The 20,775-nt window shown below is 39.8% G+C and overlaps 1 protein-coding gene across 1 annotated transcript; it reads left to right on the forward strand.

The window, feature by feature from the left end:
• The first annotated feature begins 7,767 nt into the window (after positions 1-7,767).
• Positions 7,768-20,572, forward strand: samhd1 (SAM domain and HD domain 1). Its single transcript, XM_078255145.1, has 16 exons — positions 7,768-8,107; positions 8,271-8,337; positions 8,495-8,567; positions 9,170-9,330; positions 10,201-10,316; positions 10,506-10,576; positions 12,451-12,609; positions 13,666-13,766; positions 13,893-14,001; positions 14,102-14,193; positions 14,298-14,413; positions 16,553-16,692; positions 18,177-18,272; positions 18,423-18,527; positions 18,684-18,821; positions 19,568-20,572. The coding sequence occupies exons 1-16, from the start codon at positions 7,927-7,929 to the stop codon at positions 19,718-19,720; spliced, it is 1,878 nt and encodes a 625-aa protein (XP_078111271.1). The 5' UTR covers positions 7,768-7,926; the 3' UTR covers positions 19,721-20,572.
• The last annotated feature ends 203 nt before the right edge of the window (positions 20,573-20,775 follow it).

Here is a 20,775-nt window from a genome sequence, read left to right on the forward strand (position 1 = left end):
TTAGCAAAAGAGGTCAAATAAGGCTTTAGTGAAAATATTTTATTTTTTAATATTTATTTTATTATTAGTATTTCATTTACAGACTTATAATTTAAAAATACATGTTTTTGTCACTTCACTTCAAGGTTAGTTTACATTGTATTTGATATTTTTATTTTGTATAAAGAGGAGGATTAATACATCAACTGTGAATAAATGTTGAAAAAAAGCAAGCATAAGGCACTGAACATGACGCATGCATCCTTTTTCCTTTGTTTCCTTTATTGGCTTTCACTAAATCATTTTCTAAACAAAGAATGTGTGTTTTGCACTCCTCTCGGTGTGATGGCACAATGGATTGATAACATTTTCCAACCTCTTAGGCCTATGATATCCCTTCAAAAGTTATTAGATATTGTCAAAAAATCCTTGTTTTTCCTTATTTCCTAAAATGCTTCTCTTTTGGACATACACGTGTTCACGGTGTTAAGATGAAACATAACAAAGCTCACCAGTAGGTCTTGTTTAGATGTGGAGAAGCCCGGTGTAGCACTGTGTTCATTTGGCAATAAGTCCAGAGCAGAAGTCTGATGGTGCCAGTTCAAAACAGCTGTAATGTCTAGTCAGTCACACAGGGACGGAAAATATGCCATGGATTTATGTTTAGCTAATATTTACACTGAATGCAACAATGTGACCAGGCTATGTGCTGGAAGGTTATGTTGTCTCTATCGAGTTTTCTGTGATACCTTATCATTACTTACTGTGTGGGACAAATACAGAATCATTGCTGTTTATGGGATTGATCTGGTGACAGGGTGTACTCCATCTTTGGAATTACTTTGTGCAAAAAAGAAAATAGGGCAACTAAATTACTGTAAAGTCAGTCATCAGTTTTCATCCAAAATAAAAGTAGTATTTTTATTAGTATTTGTTCTCTAAAAGTCTGTTTCCAAACCTTTTTGACTTGTGACCCCTAGTCATAGATTGTGTTTACCAGCTGAGACCTGAGTTTGTTTTTTTGTGTGTCGTTTGAATAATTTTCAGGAGGTAAAATTACCCAGGAATCCTCATAAAATATGAGAAGAAAATCTGCATACTTTTATAGCAGAATTATGTTGTTTTTTCTGTTGACAAAACAATCTCACCTTAAGATCACTTTAGCAGCTGTTCTGGAGCTTTCGATACTACCACATGAACTTCCTCAGCAGATGGAGTTTGCCCAGCATTTTGAATCTTAACCTGGACAACATGGATGAAAAGTGCTTAATACTCAATTCAATTCAATTTTATTTATAGTATCAAATCATAACAAGAGTTATCTCAAGACACTTTACAGATAGAGAAGATCTTGACCACACTCTATAATTTACAAAGACCCAACAATTCCAGTAATTCCCCCAAGAGCATGCATTTAATACTTTTTATACTCGACCATAATTCAGAGGGAAATATTGTACTTTTTACTCCACATCTATTTTACAGTTATAGTTACTTTTCAGTTTAATATTTTACCTAAAAAAACAACATATGATGATTTTATGCAATGTAATACATTATTAAAGATCAAAAGACACTGCTTCAGCGATTATGGTATTGTTCAACACATTAATTAAATGGGAGCGTATTTTGATAGAAAAAGGGTTGCAACAACTTTTAAAACGGCTCCCTCTTATATAGTTCCATGTCATGTTTTAAGGTAATGGTGCATTTGAAATGTGAGCAGTCTTGAGCAGTAAGTTGTATGATCCCAGTAAATGTCTCCTTCTCTGAGGAGCTCAAGAAATTAAACAAAGACTTGGCTTTAATAGCCAGAGGATAACTGTAGGGTAACAGCAGCTTAAAGCATTTATGTTGTGTGTGGGCCTTCTGTCAATCCCATTGACAATTTCCCAAAGCAGCATGGACTCAATGGCCAAGGACTTTAAAGATTTTGAAGTATTCTAAATATGTGCAATGATTACTAATGCTAATCATGGGGGAAAGCGTTCACAGCTAAGTCTTGCAGGCCAAGAGGTTTTTCTTTCTCTTCCCTTACGTGTGCATGAAAGTACAATTGAGTGAACAAAAGCAGCCAGAATTTACTGGTTTTAGGCTGATTATTTGGGCCCAGGCATTTAGGGAACAGTAGCATTACAAAGGAGAAATCCTTCATTACCCACATGCTGTGGCTATGAGTCCTTGAATTTGGTTTCGGGTTTGGAGTGCAGCCCTCAGAGATGGAAGAAGTAGTCAAATCCAACCACAGCAGTACTCCATTAAAAGTCCTCTATTAAAAGTCAACTTATGTAAAAATATAAAAGTATTTACTGGAAAATGTACTCAATAAGAAACTATGATTGCGACCTTTTTCACTGTTACATTACAATCAGAACCCTGGAGCGGTTCATTTGTGGTGAGAACGTGATCCGTACTCGAACTGCACCAACTATACTAGGGATATCACGATACCAAAAATCTAGTATTCGGTACCAATACCAACAAAAGTACACGATGCTCGATACTAAAGTCGATACCACGGTGTGTGTGTAAGGAAGAAAAATAATAATAATACTTAAATATGAATTCCTTTATTTGTGCCTATGTTATCTCCTTACATATACCTACGCTCTCCATCTCTGCAAGATTGGGAATGATTGAGATTTCTCTTGGCACAGCTACCAGAAGACTTACAACTTTCAGACAGGTTGCTCACGTCACATTTACGTCGTCTCTCTCAGTTGGAGGCTGCGCAGTAACGCTCAGCCATCACCAGAAAAGTGCTTCTAATATCCTTCACTGGTCTCCGTCCAGAGCAACGGGATCTGTTGGTCCGTTTTATATACTGTCTATGGTTTTTCCGTGCTGGTCGGTGTTCTTCTTCAGCATTTAGCGGCAGTCTAGAACATTTTTAACGTTAGGCGTATATACTGCCCCCGTAAGGTCCGGAAGGATTGCATCCCCCTGTACCTAGGGAACTGTGGAAAAATGAGTACCGGCACATTTTCAGAATTTTGGTACCGAGTTCAATACCGAAGTATCGGTTCTCGTGACATCCCTTAACTATACTCTGCAAGTCTGAGCTAATGTCTCCTGTAGTCAGGTGTAGGGGTGGGCAATATATATTGTCTACGATAATATCGTCATTGTTGTGTTAACGATATGCAAATTGGCATTATCGAGTATTTAACTTGCTTAGAAAAAAAACACTTCAAAACACGCATTAAAAGTGTAGCGTGGTAGACAAAGATGGCGGCGCGCGATTGTGCAGCAGCTCCTAGCTCTCCTGTAGGTGTACATTTCATAACTTTCCCATGTCGAGGTCTTACTAACAAATACAGCCACACTGAGCTAATCAATATAGGACTACGATACAACAGCCGTTACGCGAGCCTTCCAGGTGGCTCATAACATCCCGGAGGACATAGCCAGACCGGGCGCTCCGTGGATTGTTGTTGCTAGCAGGCCGAGCTAGCTACCGGCAGAATCGAGACAAGAACTCCGGCAAGACCAGAGGAGGAGGACTGTGCATTTTTGTAAATGTAATGAATGGAGTACTAACAGCAGGATCGTTGCCCAGCACTGCTCACCTGACATGGAAGCCCTGTCAGTAATATGCAGAGCATTTTATTTACCATGAAGAGAGCACACTGCCGTCTACATAGCCCCCGATGCTAACGTTAGCACAAGTTTGGGTCACCTGCTAACCATAGTCAACAAACTGCAGAGCAGTCATCCTGAGGGGATACATATTGTAGCAGGGGACTTTAACAAGGCGTCCATAAAGTCGGTACCCCCCAGCTTTTTCCAGCATGTAGATTGTGCTACTAGAGGGAAGAACACAGTTCAGTGTTCAGTCAGATTACATCCAACTACTCCTGATCCCAGAATACATCCCGGTCAGAAGGACTATATAGCCAAGTAGAAGGACTATCAAAACCTGGCCGGACACTGCCCTATCCCAGCTCCAGGACTGCTCCAATAAGGACATGGTTGTGTGCAATATGTTACAGAACAGAGCCCTTTGTTTATTATTATGATTTAATTTTTCTTGTATGCTGCACAATTTACATTACAGCAGTGGTGTACAACTGAATGTTTACTCAGAGTTCAATGTTCCTACACTAGTTCAATTAGTATTTTGTATGTCTTTGAATTGTTTTTACTTGAATGCTTACATTTTAAAGAAAATAAATAAGAACTGTTTTCATTCAACATTGTGCCCATTATTATCATCAGTGATTAAGTAACTCAGACTTTTAAAAACACATTTTTAAAGGATATCGTCCAATTATCGTTATCGTCAAAATCACCAAAAATAGAGATATTATTTTTTGTCCATATCACCCACCCCTAGTCAGGCGTGTTTAGCAATCTGCGATGCAGCAGAGCAGAAAACTGTAGCAGCTTGCAGTGTTTCTATCATAGAAATAGACTGCGGTCAAGCTTGCCGTCCGTCACTCGCATCTCTGTGGTCAAACCAGCTGCTGCAAAAATTGGAGACAGACACCGGCAGAGCAGAGCGAATTCTCGGTGGCCAGAGCAGACGTCGTCACGTCTCTCGCTAAACAATGTCTGATAATTTTAATGAAATGAGCTGGTTTGACCACTAGACCAGAACACAGGACCTTCTTCCTGTATTTACTTTCTTGCTCCCGCCCCCAGACATATCCGACCAATAAGAGGAGTGGACGTTCTTGTGTGATTTGTAATGGCGCATTTTGGTATGCTTGGATTTTTCCAGGTGTGAAACCAAAACAAAACCAAACCAAGGGCAAATTGCTCCAAGTTTACTAACTCACCAACTGATTCGGACCAAAGCAAACGAACTACAGGTGTGAAAACGCCCTTAGAATACCCAACAGCATCCAGCTATCAATGACTTATTACTGGAGCTGTTCACACTCCTTTGTTGGGATACAAATACTCAAGGGCGTAACTTTGGGTTCAACATTTGGGGGGTTGAGATCTCCAACTATCTAGGGAGGTCCCGGGACATGTCTGCATGTATTGAGAAAAGTGACAAAAACTCTGAAAAAAATTGTCTAACAAAAACTCTGAAAAAGCCTAGAATGGATTATTGGGGGGGGGGGTTAACCCCCATCCCCCCCCGTAAATTACGCCTATGCAAATACTTCTAACTACACATCCTAAAAAGGATCATATCGAAAACATTTGTGACATGATAAGTCCCAGGTTTTCTCTGTTGGTGTCAATCTCTGATTTTGTTTAGTAGATTGTTGTGTAGCACAAAAGTTATGACAAAGGAAAAAAAAACATATACAGCATATAGATATATATCACATACAGCAAAGCAAACTGAACTCTAAAGAATTGAGCAACAGTGTCATCTTGTGGCCATTTAATGTAGTTGGCCAGAAGTACCCATGTGTAAACACGAAGCACTTTAGATTAGACCATCACTGCTTTGTGGTAATGTTGGTTTACAGGATTGTTCCCTTAATTTGTCAGGTAGGCTATTGAATTCACTAAATGTGTCAAAACAGACCTTCCTATCCAGGCTACTTATTTTATTTTATCTATAAACAATTTCTCAATTTAATTTCTAGAAAATGATCATATCATAATATAAAAAGATTAGCCTACATGTAGCCTACCATGAATATTGTGTCCATATTGCATTGCCTTTCTTCCCGATGTTTCTCCCTTTTTCCTTCTGAAGACATTTAAACTACTTGGACATTTGAAATGACGGTCAAGTCTCATTATATCGGTGTATAGCCTAATGTAAGAGTTTCACTTCAATACATGGCCAACTGTAATGCTTCACCAGTGCTAGCTAACACTTGTCATTTATCGGTGGAGGCCTCTTGTTGTAATAAGTGGGGACAAGCTTACTGTCGCGTCATGTCGGGTGTTAATGCTGGTCTCTCCCTGAAAACTTGTGTTTAATTTATCTCACCATGTTTTAATTGTAATAGGCCAAAAAATATAAACTAGCTATTGTCAAAGCCCGTCTACGGAAAGCCGTTCCACTCCCTAGTCAGCCCCATTGTACCGAATTTGGTTGCAGTTCCACCAGAGTTCCACTTGGGGGTGATCGCGGTCCAGTGCTAAATGAATGGGACTCTATGGAGCTAGACGGCTAAATTTGTCTCTTTCGCCTGATTGTCATTGAGAAATCTCAGATTTGATTGTAGTTTTTGCAAGTTCAACATGGATTATAGGTCAAAAGTTGAATGAACGAGTACTTGTGTCCTTTCGATTTCTTACAGGTTGAGTCGTTGTTGCCCATAACACGCTAGCATTCTGCTAATGAATGCTGATTGGTCAGTGAAGGACTGATTACGATCGGAGATCCCGCTTGACGAACCAGAATGTCAGAGTGAATATTTCGGCGTGGTCTTTAAAACATTAGCAAACCTCTTTCTAGCACGTGTATTAACAGGGAGAGCCTAACCTGTCAGCTGTGTTGTCGATGCTTCGAGAGAACAAAGGAAGAGACTCAGAGCTTGCCGTAAAGCAGTATCTCTGGCCGTATATGTGTATGACATCTTTGACATTTTTAAAAGGCTTTTTAGAACAAAAAAAACACTTAAAAAAAATCTAACACCCAGCAGTGTGTATTCTCTTAGCCCCTCCTTTCGAATGCAACATTCAAATTACTAGACAAAAAATTATATCCTGAGAAAAGTGGATTTTGAGGGGTATAGCTCCATAGAGTCCCATTCATTCTGCACTGGCCTGTGAGCGCCCCCTATATGGAACTCTGGTGGAACTGCAACTAGTTCAGAAGCCGGAAGTAACGAGAGAGTGGAACTTCTTCCCTTATTAGACATTCTTTGCTATTGTAGAATAATCTGTTTTAAAAAGGCCGCCACTGCATGTCGTATATTGTCGTCACTGAGCGTAATCCGGGGTTTTGGCATCAACACTAGTCTTATTCGCTCCGCTATATTTGGCTCCACCCTCCGCATACCAGCCAAAGGGCGGGGGGGCGACCTACGTCAAGTTATCTATAAGCAGCAAGTAATATACCGGAAGCAAGGTGTTTTACTTGTTAAATAAAAGCATAACATCGGTTTACATTCAATATAATTCATGTTAGCGTTTACTGAAGTTGTGATCAACAACTTGGGTCAACATCACAACATTACTTTCTTTTTTATTTTTATTTTCTGTACAGCGGTGAAGCAAGTAAAACACTCTGATTATCATTAATCTCATTATCCATTAGTACAAACCATTTGGTTACTGTTATTGTCTGAATTCAACTTTCAAAAATAGGCAACCAAAACTCTCCTAAAATCATCTACGTGCTTTTTTATGAGTTTTATTGGTATTTACTTCAAAATATGCTATCTTATAAAAGTAAGAATTTATGGAAACATGTTTTTCCTCATCATTAGTTGTATTCAGGGTCACCATGAAGGCTGCCTCTGATTCCAAATTCCAGGTCATTTTTTTTGTAAACAATATTAATATATTAGTAAACATCAACTCTACCAAATCCGAAAACTAGAATGCTAAAATTCAAATTGGTGATGTCATCAAGTAAAGTCTGGGGAAAAAATCAGGGGAATGATTATATGGGTACATTTTCTGTCTCAGAACTGAGAACACTACAACAGAATAAGCTCATTTGGGTATAAAAAAGAAAACAAACATTCGGTAAGTCCTCAAAACAGTCTCCGATTTATTGTCTATGGAGCAGCTCTAGACTTGTTGGTCTGGTTTTATTCAGGTAGCCAAGTCTAGATGTTTTAGAGACTTTTGTTTTGAAAACAGTCACCGGAAGCGTTGTCTGTGTTTAGGTTTATCTTTGACGCACCCGGTGTAGATTAGAAACAAAACCCGTGTAGTTTCACCGCCGCCCGAGTGTCTTCTGTGCAGAATTAGCTACCGGATCAGCTGTTGCAGTCATCGTGGGAAACATTACCGGCTGTATTTTTGCGGGTATCCACTCTTCTGACTAACCCAAATTACCGCCTGTTTTCTTAGATCAACATGGAGAACAGAAAACGACCGTTAGGGGCAGTTGTGACCCCTAATGACAGCTTCAAAACGCCGGAGAAGCGAGTGACAGCGGTCCGGCGGCTGGACTCGGACTACATGCGATGGGGAGTAGAGGAAACATGTCGATACCTGCGAGGAGAAGATCTCGGAGAATGGGAAGATACATTTAAAGGTTGGTTTTCTGGTGTGCTGGCTTAAATAGATCGTATTTTATCTAGCTAGCTAGTCAGTAGAAAGCTGTTTATTATTGCCGCTAACGTTACAATTCTGTCCCTATTTGTGTGTTGTTGTGACATATAAGACGATAACACAATTACGTTTGCTCTGTTATCCAGCACAAAAAATCACAGGCGTCGGGCTGCGGTATCTCAAGGATGCTGATCTGGAGAAGATTGGCATAAAGTAAGTGTGTCCGAGTTGTGGGATTTGTGAAATTTGCTTGCTTACTAGACCAAAGCCAACAATGTTGTCAAAGATCGGTGACTGACAATCTTAACTGGGTTGTGTTTGTTTCACACCTCACATTTCTCCTCACTCCTGTTGATCCTTTCATGTCCAGGTACCTTGGTGACCGTCTGCGGATCCTACACAGCCTGAGGAAGCTGTGGCAGATAGAAGCAGAGGCAAATAAGGTATCAGCTGTTAGGCCTATCATAATACTAAACTTTCGAGGCTAAAGGGATACGAAAGACCTTAAATAAAGAAGAGGAACTTGTAGAATAAACAACGGAGTTAGTTATCAAGGGTTAGTGCACGAAACCCAGTAGATTGTTCTTCTTTTCATTCTCTGAGCTGTGTTTGTTCTCAGCCTGTCCCTAAAAAAGTGAACGAGAAAAACAGCTTACAGTCTGAATAAAAGGTGAAGATCGAAGACAGACCAGTTCCTTGATCATTATTTCATGGCGACGCCTCAGCAAGGTGGAACTGAACTGAACTGAAACTGGTGTGTCCAGTTTAATGACATTTTAACCTGCTTCAAATCTGCTTATCCTCATATAAAACAGCCATGTCTTATTCTGTATTTTTTTTAAAAAAATTTTTTAATGCTGTAAAGACCTTTTGTTACCGTTGTTTGTAAAGTGTATTATGATAAATGGTTTTATCCTGGTGTCTTAATTAAAAATGGCTTCAAACCACCCTGCCAGCCAAAGATTAACACACAGACTGGCTATATGTTTTGATTATGAATGGTGAAGTAAGTCTCCTAGCTGTCTGTTGTCCTGTCTTCGGCCAGGTGTTTAATGATCCCATCCACGGGCATGTGGAGTTGCACCCTCTTCTCATCAAAATCATTGACACACCCCAGTTCCAGAGACTACGAAACCTCAAGCAGCTTGGAGGGACCTACTTTGTTTTTCCTGGAGCCTCCCACAACCGCTTTGAACACTGCATTGGGTATGTCCTCAGTTAGACGCAGTGTTTATTAGGACCAAAGTGACAAACAGAAGTATATTAAAAGGTTGCTGACTAATACAAAATACAATGTTTTCTCACATTAATCATTTAATCGGGACTTGTGTTTAAAAGTTGCCTACGCTGTATGTTTTTTAACGCTATAGTTGCGCAACTTTAGTATGGCATCCAGCGGGCCAGGCCGTACAAGAGCGACCGCCACGATGTGTTGATGGCAATGTTTTCTACAAGATGTGGCAAAAAAATTAAATCGATAAATTATATGGTTACGTTGTAGGCCACATTCCACATACAAAAATGTTCAATTTTTCTGTTCGAATGAACTCATTGCAAAGATTTCTTGAGAGCAGTAACTAGAGATGGTCCGATACCATTTTTTGCTTCCCGATACCGATTCCGATACCTGAACTTGCGTATCGGCCGATACCGAGTACCGATCCGATACCAGTTTGTCATATATTTTATTATGTTTTAACAACTGTATACTACTCTCCCTGTACAGGGTACTGTACTGTACTGTCCCTCTACAGTTTGACAGTCCGTTATAACGGAAAAAGAACATAAATAAACTACTTTAACGTAGATTTTCTTTAGGGCTTTATTACATGGTATCGGATCGGTGTATAAACTCCAGTACTTCCCGATACCGATACCTGCGTTTTAGGCAGTATCGGAGCCGATACTGGTATCGGTATCGGAGCATCTCTAGCAGTAACCAATGAAGAGGTCTGTAACGCTTGGAAGTTGTATTACCAAATGTTACATAAAGTCTCAGTCCAACATTTATCTATTTATATGGTTATTTATTTGAACTTTCATTGTATATCTGAGTTTTGTTGTGTGCTGGTACAGGGTGGGTCACTTGGCAGGGCAACTTGTACAAGCTCTGAACGATAGGCAGCCAGAACTCCTCATCTCTTGCAGAGACATCCTCTGTGTGCAGATCGCTGGGCTGTGCCATGACCTGGGTGAGTGCTCTGCAGGTTCTCACAGGTTTCACGTTTTAACCTGAGTCACAGGTACTGGGTGTGGAAATGAGTACGAATGGAAGTGAAACTTTATTTATTATCTTCTATTTTCCAGATCAGAATAGGACACAAGTAGCTTAGTGCAAAGTTGACACAGCGAAATCTTTTCTAACTCCCCCCTTTTTCCAGGACATGGGCCATTTTCCCATATGTTTGACGGGAAGTTCATCCCCAAAGCACGTCCGGGAATTTCCTGGAAGGTAAGACACAATGTGATTTTAATTTCTCTTGTCCTTTGCCATATGCAGTAAGTGTCAAACAAAACAGTGAGCCAAAATAAGAATTAGTTTCTTTCCCTCAAGGTATTTGTTTTTTTTCTCAGTTGGAAAGTGCAGACAATCTGAGAGAGTCTCTTCTAGTCTTCTGACTGCTTAATGACTAATTTATGTGTTGTTGGCATGTTCTGTTTTTGATGAGGTATAAACCGGTGTTATGATTCATCAGAAAGTTATTTGGCAATCAAGGAGTTGCAAAGAAAAATCCTTTGATTCACCACAACAACATACTAGCCCAGGCGTGCATGTCAACTGAACTGAATAACCGCAAAGAATAATTGTTTTAAAAGGGCATCTCAGTTCAGTTTGTTTGGCCACACATCTCAAAACTGACTATCCCAGTGCCCTAAAAATAAGAAAGTGACTGCTTTAGCAAGATATTTTAACTACATAAATGGGAACAAGTGGAAAAGTCAGACAGGCAGACAATAACTACCAGATGTCAAAAGGGCTGGCTATTTTTGAAAAGTAACTGGAAAAGGCCTTGAGGTCTCTCTTAGTCACCCACTTTAGACATTGGTAAATCTTGAGTGTTTTTATCTTCTATATAATGTAGTCCACTGCAACCTAAAGACTTTCTTTGCATCAAATCATCTATGAGTCCAATAGGTATAAGCTGTTAGTATTGCTGGAACGATCTACCTATCAGTCAGTAATCCTCTTATCACATAACTCTCAAATAGGTGTAAAAATACATATATATATATACTCCCTTCTTGGCACCATCTATAAGGATACAGTTTGCCCTCCTTTCCTTCACCCTTTCAATTGGTAATTCATTCATAGTTTTATAAAGGCCCTGACACACCAACCCGATAATCGGCCGTTGGACAGTCTGGCGAGGTCAGTGACTCCAGTCTGTTCGTTGTGTTCCGTGCCGTTGTCCATCGGCGGGGCTGTCATCCTTCATTTTGGCCGATTTGACATGTTGAATCGGAGGGCGGGCAGTCGGACTCAATTGCCAATCTGATTGGTGGAGTGCTAGCCCGAAAATGACGAGCGGGATTAGCGTGACTAACACCTCTCAAAATCTGACGAAAATCTTTTAAACTGACCTTTGTCGATCTGAAATGAAGACAGATTTAGCAACCGCGCGGCCTATTTCTCGCTTAAAATGTTTTCAGAAACGCGTTTCAGTGAACTATTTTCGTAAAATACGAGATCGTAATCCGAACGAGCAGCCATTATTGTCGGCTGGAGAAGCCAGACCCACGTGACGTGTTCGTCATTTCTGGTTTTAATTTTTTGGGGCAACAATACAGATTTGCGCCGCCTGCAGTTATGGAGACGTAATACGTGTCGCTCACGCGCAGAACGTACGCTCAAGTCGGCTTCACTTCGGTGTGTTCCAAGGCACTTTTTGGACCTCGGGGAGCCGACTGATCAGTCCAACTGCCTTTTCTGGTCGGCCATCGGGTTGGTGTGTCAGGGCCTTATTTCCTGCTCTATGAGATGGTGTGAAGTTACAGCATTAAGCAGCATCTCATTTTACAGGGGCTTTTTATAGGTAGTTATAGTGTCATTTGACTTGTACGACAGTTGAGGGCTAAGATAGTGATTGCAGTGTTCAGAATGATAATAATCGCTGACAAGAACAACGAGGCACACAGTCGTATAAGTTATGACGACAGACCAGCTGTCCAGCGAACATGAGATAAGATAAGGATTAAAATTCATATCCTATCATGTGTAGGCTGAGATAAGCTCTTTCTATATGAGTAATGAGTCATTGAGCTTTCACTTTCAAATTGAGACCATGCGCACTCCCATATTAATATGCAAGTCTGTATACGTTGCAGCATGAGAAAGCCTCTCTCGACATGTTTGATTACCTGGTAAAAGACCATGGCCTGAAGCCGGTGATGGAGCAGCACGGCCTGGTGCTACCCGAGGACCTGGAGTTTATTAAAGAACAGATTGCTGGACCACCGGACACTAATGCAGCTCTAGGCCAGAAGGTAGCCGCCAGTTCTGCCTGTGTGACATAACTCTGCTGTGTGTTGTTGTCCATTTGTTGTTTTTATATACTTATATGTGTATGTATTTATTTTTACACCTATTCACTTGTAAGTAATAGTTATGTATTTAATGTTTGCTTATCTTTTAGCTTTGTTGTCCTTGGTTTTAGCTGTATGTCTGTGTATCTTCCTGCACATTTGTTCTTAGCAGTGTGTAAAAACATTGAAAGCCACTGGAAACCAGAGTCAAATTCATTGTATGCTTAAACATACTTGGACAATAAAGCTGATTTTGATGTTGCTGTTAAGCATTATTACACCAGAAGGTGTGCTTTACCGCCATTATTAGCACGTGATGCAGCCAAGCGCCAAGGTCCGTAAGCATCACTGAAGGCACAATAATGACAGCAAAGCTCCCCCTCTCCTGTAATATTGCCATAATGATTACTGACAAAATAAAAGAGATACACGTCATTAGACTCCGATGTAAGAAACTTAGTTTACTACTCCGGCAAGTAGGCTGACCTAAACTACCTAGCACAGAGACGATTTCTAGTCTGTGTTGAGTCAGCCAGACAACTTGAGCTAACGTTAAGGCTTTGTAGAGATTGTTGGATTTCTGAATAAATACCACACATATAAACACAAAACTGCCCTGCTAACTTAATCCTGTTGTAACTAAGATATCTGCTCCATAGACGGATTTAGCTACTATGCACACGAACTTCACATGTAAAGTTAGACTATTTTTAAGATAGTGCCGTGTCACTGAATCACTGGCACAGCTAAAGTGAGCCAAACTTTTTAAAATAACAGTTAACTCCAGCGGTAAGACTAAATCTCTTAATCCGATGAATCACTTTATTTAAATTTGTTTGACAGCTTCTGCAAATGCAGTGGTTAGGTTCAAGTTCCTGCGTGTTTCAATGTGGTTCGTGATTTATGGTGGAGTAATGTGTGTAATGAGCACGGTGTGCTGTCATGCTGATTGGATCACATTCTACATGTCTAGTTGACCAATCAGATTGCCTGTATAATTGTCTGTCCTCTCCGCAGTGGCCATATAAAGGCCGTCCAGAAGACAAGTCCTTCCTCTATGAAATCGTGGCCAACAAAAGAAATGGCATTGATGTGGACAAGTGGGACTACTTTGCCAGGTGGGGCTTATTGATCTGTTTGTTTGATAATAATTTCCCAAATCATACATTGAATATTCATTCATGTTTCTGTTTAGTTTAACTACCTATCTTTATCACACATTTCTTCACTCTGTCTCTTCTCAGGGACTGCTACCACCTGGGCATCCAGAACAACTTTGACTATCGCCGCTTCCTAAAGTTTGCCAGGGTGTGTGAGGTGGACGGGCAGAAGCACATCTGCACTAGAGACAAGGTGCTGACTTTGTTCTATCTGCTCTTTGAACAGCTTTTAAAAACAACAATCCATTTAGATGATTAGTTGTGGCTAAAAATGCACATCCTTCTTTTAACAGGAGGTGGGTAATCTGTATGACATGTTCCATACGAGGAACTGTCTCCACAGAAGAGCCTACCAGCACAAAGTAGGCAACATCATAGAAACTATGTGAGTAGCTAAACGCTCTAATGTAGCTGGTTTTCTTTGCTTAACAATTCACTCATATGCATTGTATGCATAAACGTGATCATTTGTTGGGTATGATCATGCAGGATTGCAGAGGCCTTTTTAAAGGCAGACAAGCACATACAGATTGAAGGCTCAGAAGGGAAGATGTTCACTCTCTCCACAGCCATAGATGACATGGAGGCCTACACCAAGCTGACAGGTCTGTAAAAGCCACTGTGTGCTGTGAGCTTGTGTTTTAACATTAAGACAGAGGGAGAAGTGGGCAGGATACACCGAATAGCACTAAAAACATGCTGGATAGTTCAAACTTACACTTGTCATTACAACAGCACTACTTATACTTTAATACAGTTGTTGTTTCCAAGTTAAGTGATTACTTAAAAAAAAAACACGTCACACAACTCCAGTACACCATACTTTATTCACTAAACTTTTTCGGCCATTCATTTCATCAGGGTAGTATCTGTATGTAGAAGAAACTATCTTTTTATTGACTCTTTACACCATCTCAGCAGTGATATAGACTCTCTGTTCATGTATATTGCATATCCATCTACTTACTTGCACCTCACTACGTGCCGGCATTTGTAATTGCCCACTTATTCTACACTTTATGTAGCATACTGTATTCTGTGTTCTTGTACTGTATTGAATGTGAAACTATTTGTTGTCTTGCACGCCTACGTTTTTCTTGGCCAGGTCACCGTTGCAAATGAGAACCTGTTCTCAACGGCCTACCTGGTTAAATAAAGGTTAAATAAAAAAATTAAAAAAATTAGTTAACAAAAACTATAACATATAAGCTTCATAGAGCAAGAATATGTGGAGGAGCTATTGAACTGGAGTAGATTGTATAGATGTTATAGACATATAGCATTTTTTTTATTATGCTGGAGATTACCATAGATGCTATTGTAAGTATACAAAACATTATCTTCTTTTTAAAGCACTTGACTTTATCCTAGTGGATAGAGAAATTTAAATGACCATAAATACAAAACATAAACATTGCCAATAACTTTTAAAATGATTCTTTAGCATATACATATATCTTCTTAACCAAGGCTTAAACAAGGCAAAAAGGTTGAATCTCTTTTTTATAGTAGAAAGCGGAAACCTTTTTTTAACATCATTTCCAAAGTCAGTTCAGAGGAATTTCCAGAATTAAAGCCAGTTATTTGAGTTTAGTTCTTCTTCCTCCTCACATATTAATAGCCGCTTTCCGACCGGAGGGATTTTTGCTGTTCCCCTTTTTTTCTAGTGTTCTGACTGGACCAATTTGGGGATTTTTAAGTTCCTCTGGCCGCAGTTCCTGTAACTCTTTCAGCTCCCACTTCAGAGCAGGGTCTTTTCGCTGTTACCTTTTCAGCATAGGAACCTAGGTCAATGAGGGTCGGGTTTCCGGTACAGACAGTGAAATTTTCGCCATCTTATTCATCACTAAATTCACTTCTGACAACGTTTTAGGCGAGACAACTGTTTAGATTTCTAATATCGGCAGCCTTGCGAAAATTGATGCCGAATTGACAATGACAAGCTCCATGAAGTGAGGCGACAGCCAGCAGGCGCCTGCCGGGGCCGCTAGCTCATCGCTCGGCCAGGCATGCTCAGAGACCCCGCCGTAAGCTGGAGGTCTCTCAGACCGGTCTCGTAAATAAGATAAGAGGCCTTTATTTCGCCGTTGATGGTTTGTTTGTTTAAATATCACAACACATGTCCATCATAAGATTAACGGGAACCTGTGGTTAACTGTCTTTTCGGAGTAAAACTCCACCTCGTTGGCTGGCCGTCACACACACACACACACACACACACACACACACACACACAGTCACACTCACGCACGTCTACAGTGCAGCAGGCAGAGGCAGGGGAGAGAGACATACCCGTTTCTCTTCAGGAGACTTGTTTAAATTATGACAAATATGCTATATACATTAGATTTAGTATTTAGTTAATTTTTTTTGGTGTATTTGTTTTCTTATTTTAACGCTATAAAGACGTTGCCGTGCTTGCATCACTCCCTTACCCCTCCTATTAGTCCCTATGGCCACTTGGCCAGTGCGAATTGGAATTGGAAAAAACGGTTTTGGGGGAGAGTAGTTAGTAGATCTGCTTAGAAGTGGACTTTTCCTGTAACTACTTGGTCGGAAAGCGGCTAATTATTCTCCCTCTGTTGTTTACTGGCTTGAAATTGTGGCTACACGTGCCCAGCTGTGGTGGGTCCTCCCCAAGTTGGCAGTGAGCACAGCATAATCTGGAAACCGCTCAGTGACCTTGGTAATTTTAGTTTGCTTCATCTGACCTGTTGTCTACTCATTTTCTGTTTGTCCTGTAGATCATATTTTTGAGCAAATACTCCACTCCTCCTCCCCGGAGCTGGCTGAGTCAAGGCAGATTCTACGCAACATCATCTGTCGACGCCTCTATAAGTGTCTGGGCCAAACCCAGGCAGACAAACCCATGAGTTTCACCCAGGTGTGTGTGTGTGTGTTGTGTCTTTTGTATTAGGGGTGCAAGATATATCGACTCAATGTCATTATCGCAATATTATATCGAAAGTGTCACAATAAGTATGCAATATGTTGTTTATTTGGTGGAGCGCTGCGTCCCGTCCGTTGGCTGTGTGGCTTAGTTGTGTTTGATTTAGAGCCCGCTTGAAACGCTATAATGATCATCACTTCATTGGCCAGTTACCGTGCCACTTGCACGTCAGCGCACGGATCCACTACATGACAAACCCTATGGAGCGTACCACGTGTGTGCATATTTCGACAGTGTAAGTGAAGAAATAGAGACAACGGCACGAATCAGAGAAGCAAAAGAAAAGTTGTGTCCTGTTCTCTTTATTTAATAATTTTATACTGTACGACCAGTAAAACATGTCCTGTTCTGTAGACATGGTCCTTATTTATTTCTTCATGTTGTACCTGTCCAATATGACAGTCAGTTGAAATAAACCTTGTGTTGTTAGAAAACTTGTTTAATTTGTTATGAATCTATTTTGATGCGTTTTCTAGTAACTTTTGTAATTTTACATGTGTTTAAAAATATTGACATTAATATCGATATCGCAATATTCATAATCGATATCGCAATATCACATTTTGTCAATATCGTGCAACCCTACTTTGTATGGCTGTAATGGAATAGACATTACAAATAATTATTTTAGTGTTAACTACAGTAGTCCTTCCCATTTTTATATGCAACTGTTGTAAGAATGGCTGAGCTGGGTGTTTTTACAGCAGTACTCATCATTTGTTAGGCTAAAGGCTGATTGGTTGATCAGTTGAAAATATTTTCTTCAGGAGCTAGTTGTTGTTTTGTGCAGTTTGTTTTCAGTGTACAGTTGTTCGCTGGTATTGCAATGTATTCTGAGATGCTTTTGAGTTGTCATGTAGGGCTGCAGCTGGATTTATCTATCATATCTATGATTTATTGTTTTATTAATTAGTTCATTATCAAGTCTAAAACAATGTCAGAATATGGTGAAACATGCATTCTCCCAGAGCCTGAGGTGGTGTCTTCAAATTGCTTGTTCTGTCCAATCAAAGCGCGCCGATATTCAAGTCACTATGATAAGAACCGCGAGAAGCATCACATTATTACTTTTGAGAAGCTGGAACCTGTCTGTCAGTCTGTTGACCATTAAATCAACCGATCATATCAGACCCATTGTTTGTTTTGATGGAGCTAATGAGCTTTCTCATAAATGAAAATAAACTTGTTTGTGTCAACAAAAATACTGGGGATTTTGATTGGATTTTAGAAAAATAGATCGCAAAGATTAGATTTTGAGCAAACAAAATTACTCATCACATTGTTGGATATATTTGATGTATTTGCTGTCATTGATACAACACTATGATAGAAATCCAAGGCTCAAATCTTATATAATGGGCCTGCTAAGATAAAATAAGTAACATCTCATCCACTTCTTGCTCTTTCTTCTCTATAAGGAGACGATTCGCAGCTGGGAAGCAGATCTGGCTCGATCCATCCCTCAGAGCAGCGCCCAGGATGTCCGTCTGCAGCCAGAGGACTTTGTAGTTAATGTAAGTTTTTAAATCTAACACAGTCAATTTGCTCTTAGCTCCAATATTTATTTAAATGTATTATGAATTTTAGCTTAATTGTAACCTAATGCCTAAACCTTTGCGGCTTACTGCACATGTTGATCTTAACCCCTCCCCCTTCTCTTTTAGGTCATTTTTATGGACTACGGGATGAAGGAAAAGAACCCCATCAACAATGTCCGTTTCTACTGTAAGGATGACCTAACCACAGCCATCCAGATTCGGAAGAACCAGGTCAGAACTGAAGGAAGGACCGCAGAATTTTAAATCTTAATCTGTCTTTGCATGTTCTCTATGAGCATTTTCTTCCTAATGTGTAGAATATGTTTGTCACTGCATCTGTCTCAAATGTATGCCTCAAAATAAACTCTGTGCTGTCATTCTTGTCAGGTGTCTAAACTTCTCCCAGAGCAGTTTGCTGAGCAGCTGATCAGGGTCTACTGCAAGAAGACTGATGACAGGAGTCTGGAGGCCGCCAAGAAGCACTTTGTCCAGTGGTGCATGAACATGAACTTCTCAAAGCCTCAGGTATTATTTATCTGCATTGACAATAATCATATGCAGTGACAATGGTAGTTGTTGAACATGGGATGGGCACTTTGCCTCGACCCCTAACTGGAGGATTGTTTTTACAATGGACAAACAATAGTGAACGTAGAGCATGAGTAGCACTGCTGAGCAGTGTAATGTGCACGTCCCTGTATTCTTGGTATCTTGTGTCCTATCAGATGCACTCAATAATGCACATGTAGGCCAAGAGCACATTGGTGATATGACTAGACTGTAGAGGGGGTTGGTGGACAGTGGTGATTTAAAAAATGGTTTTCAAAACACTGGAATTGTTTTATTTGGTAGGAAATACATTCAGCATGTTTTGTTAGGCCTTGCATATAAAAAATGTAGAGAACGCCATAGGGAACCTTTTTCATTTACAAGTAGTGTTGGATAGTAATACGTATTATTACAGAGCTAGTTTGAAAAAATAAAATCCAAATATCAGTGTGGTTTTTAGCTAGGTGAGTTGAAGGAAGTGGCAGGCTTAGATGGAAATGCTTTTATATTTCCATCTCTGAGCACAGTAAATCCGTGTCCATGTGAGTTCAGCATTTAGAGGGTAGATTCCCCGTTCAGCCCACGTACGTTATTGAGCTGTGAAGGAAGAATTATGTTACAGTTATGAGCGCTTGCTGAGTTAGGATTAGGAGTACAAGCAATGTAGTGCCCTGCCTTAGTAATGACAACTTCTTTTTGTCTTTTTATTTTTTTGTTAACAGGATGGAGACATAATAGCACCTGAGCTGACTCCTCTAAAAGCCAGCTGGTCGAACAACAATGAGGGCGAGGATGGCGAAGGGGGCAGCTTCAGGGAAGGAAACTGTGCTCGTGTCAATGGTCAAAAGAAAGCCAAAATGCAGCTTTCATTTTAAGAGGAAAAGAGCAAATACCCCTCTGTTACACATTTGGTCAAATGAGACAGTGTTAAGTGAAAATTCTATTTTTCTACAAGGTGAGTGTGTTGGTGAGCGGAGCAAAATTCTAAATAATGAACCAAAAGAAATTATTTTAAAGTTTCAACAACAAATATTCATTGTGGCTTATTCAGGGTCTGTACTCAGGGTTTTTACACACATCCCTCTTAAGTATTATACACATTTGTTTTAGTTTGATAATTATTAATCAGGTTTTTATTTGACTTCCTTTTGTGTGTTACATTTTAAGTTGATTTGTTTTCATACTATGCGCTATCAAATAGCCTACTATCATGTATTTGTGTTATGAACAATAAATCATGGTCAATCAGTTAACATGTGTACAGTATATTTCAGGGCAGTGTGTTTTTACAGCTTACACAAATACTGTACGCTCAATGAGCATTTGTTTTTACCTTACCTTACTTTAGACCTTTACTTTGAATGTATTTGTTTTTCAGAGGTGTTTTCTGGTTGAGTGTGTTGTGAAGTGCATTAGTGCTTTATTTATTGTTCTTACAGTAAGTAGCTCAGCTTGCCCATTGGGTTTTTCTTTTCAAATGACACATCTGTGCAACATTTTAAATGGAATTGTGGATACCATTTAAAATGTGTTCCTCTTGTCAAAATGTGATCTCATCCAACTTACCACATATCTGGTTGTTTTATTTTGCTGATTGTGTACAAAAGAATAATATTTTTGAAAGAATGTGAAGGGAAACTTACCAAGGGTTTTGGGAAGATCCTGTAAATAGTATTCTTATTGAAAGGGGTTGAAAACTGTTTGAAAATAAAACTCTCTCGTCCTGATGTAAGTAAACTTAATGAACACCAGAGGTCATCATGCTCTCAGTTTAGATAGAGTAGAGATAGATAGTTCCATGAAATGTTTTGATAGCGTTTTAAAATCCTATAGCTTCACAAAATGTAAAACAAACGAGCACAAAACATTCAACAGGCAACAAATTAACAGCTTCACTAAATACAACAAAAGTGTTTCACACAGTATAATT

This window comes from Sander vitreus, chromosome 7, assembly GCF_031162955.1.
Source record: "Sander vitreus isolate 19-12246 chromosome 7, sanVit1, whole genome shotgun sequence".
NCBI lineage: Eukaryota > Metazoa > Chordata > Actinopteri > Perciformes > Percidae > Sander > Sander vitreus.

Bases quoted from the DNA above. Each gene is read 5' to 3' on its own strand.
- samhd1 (XM_078255145.1), top strand. From the start codon at position 7,927: ATGGAGAACAGAAAACGACCGTTAGGGGCAGTTGTGACCCCTAATGAC. The intron at 8,568-9,169 runs GTATCAGCTGTT...GTCTTCGGCCAG, and splicing joins TAGAAGCAGAGGCAAATAAG to GTGTTTAATGATCCCATCCA. The intron at 9,331-10,200 runs GTATGTCCTCAG...GTGCTGGTACAG, and splicing joins CGCTTTGAACACTGCATTGG to GGTGGGTCACTTGGCAGGGC.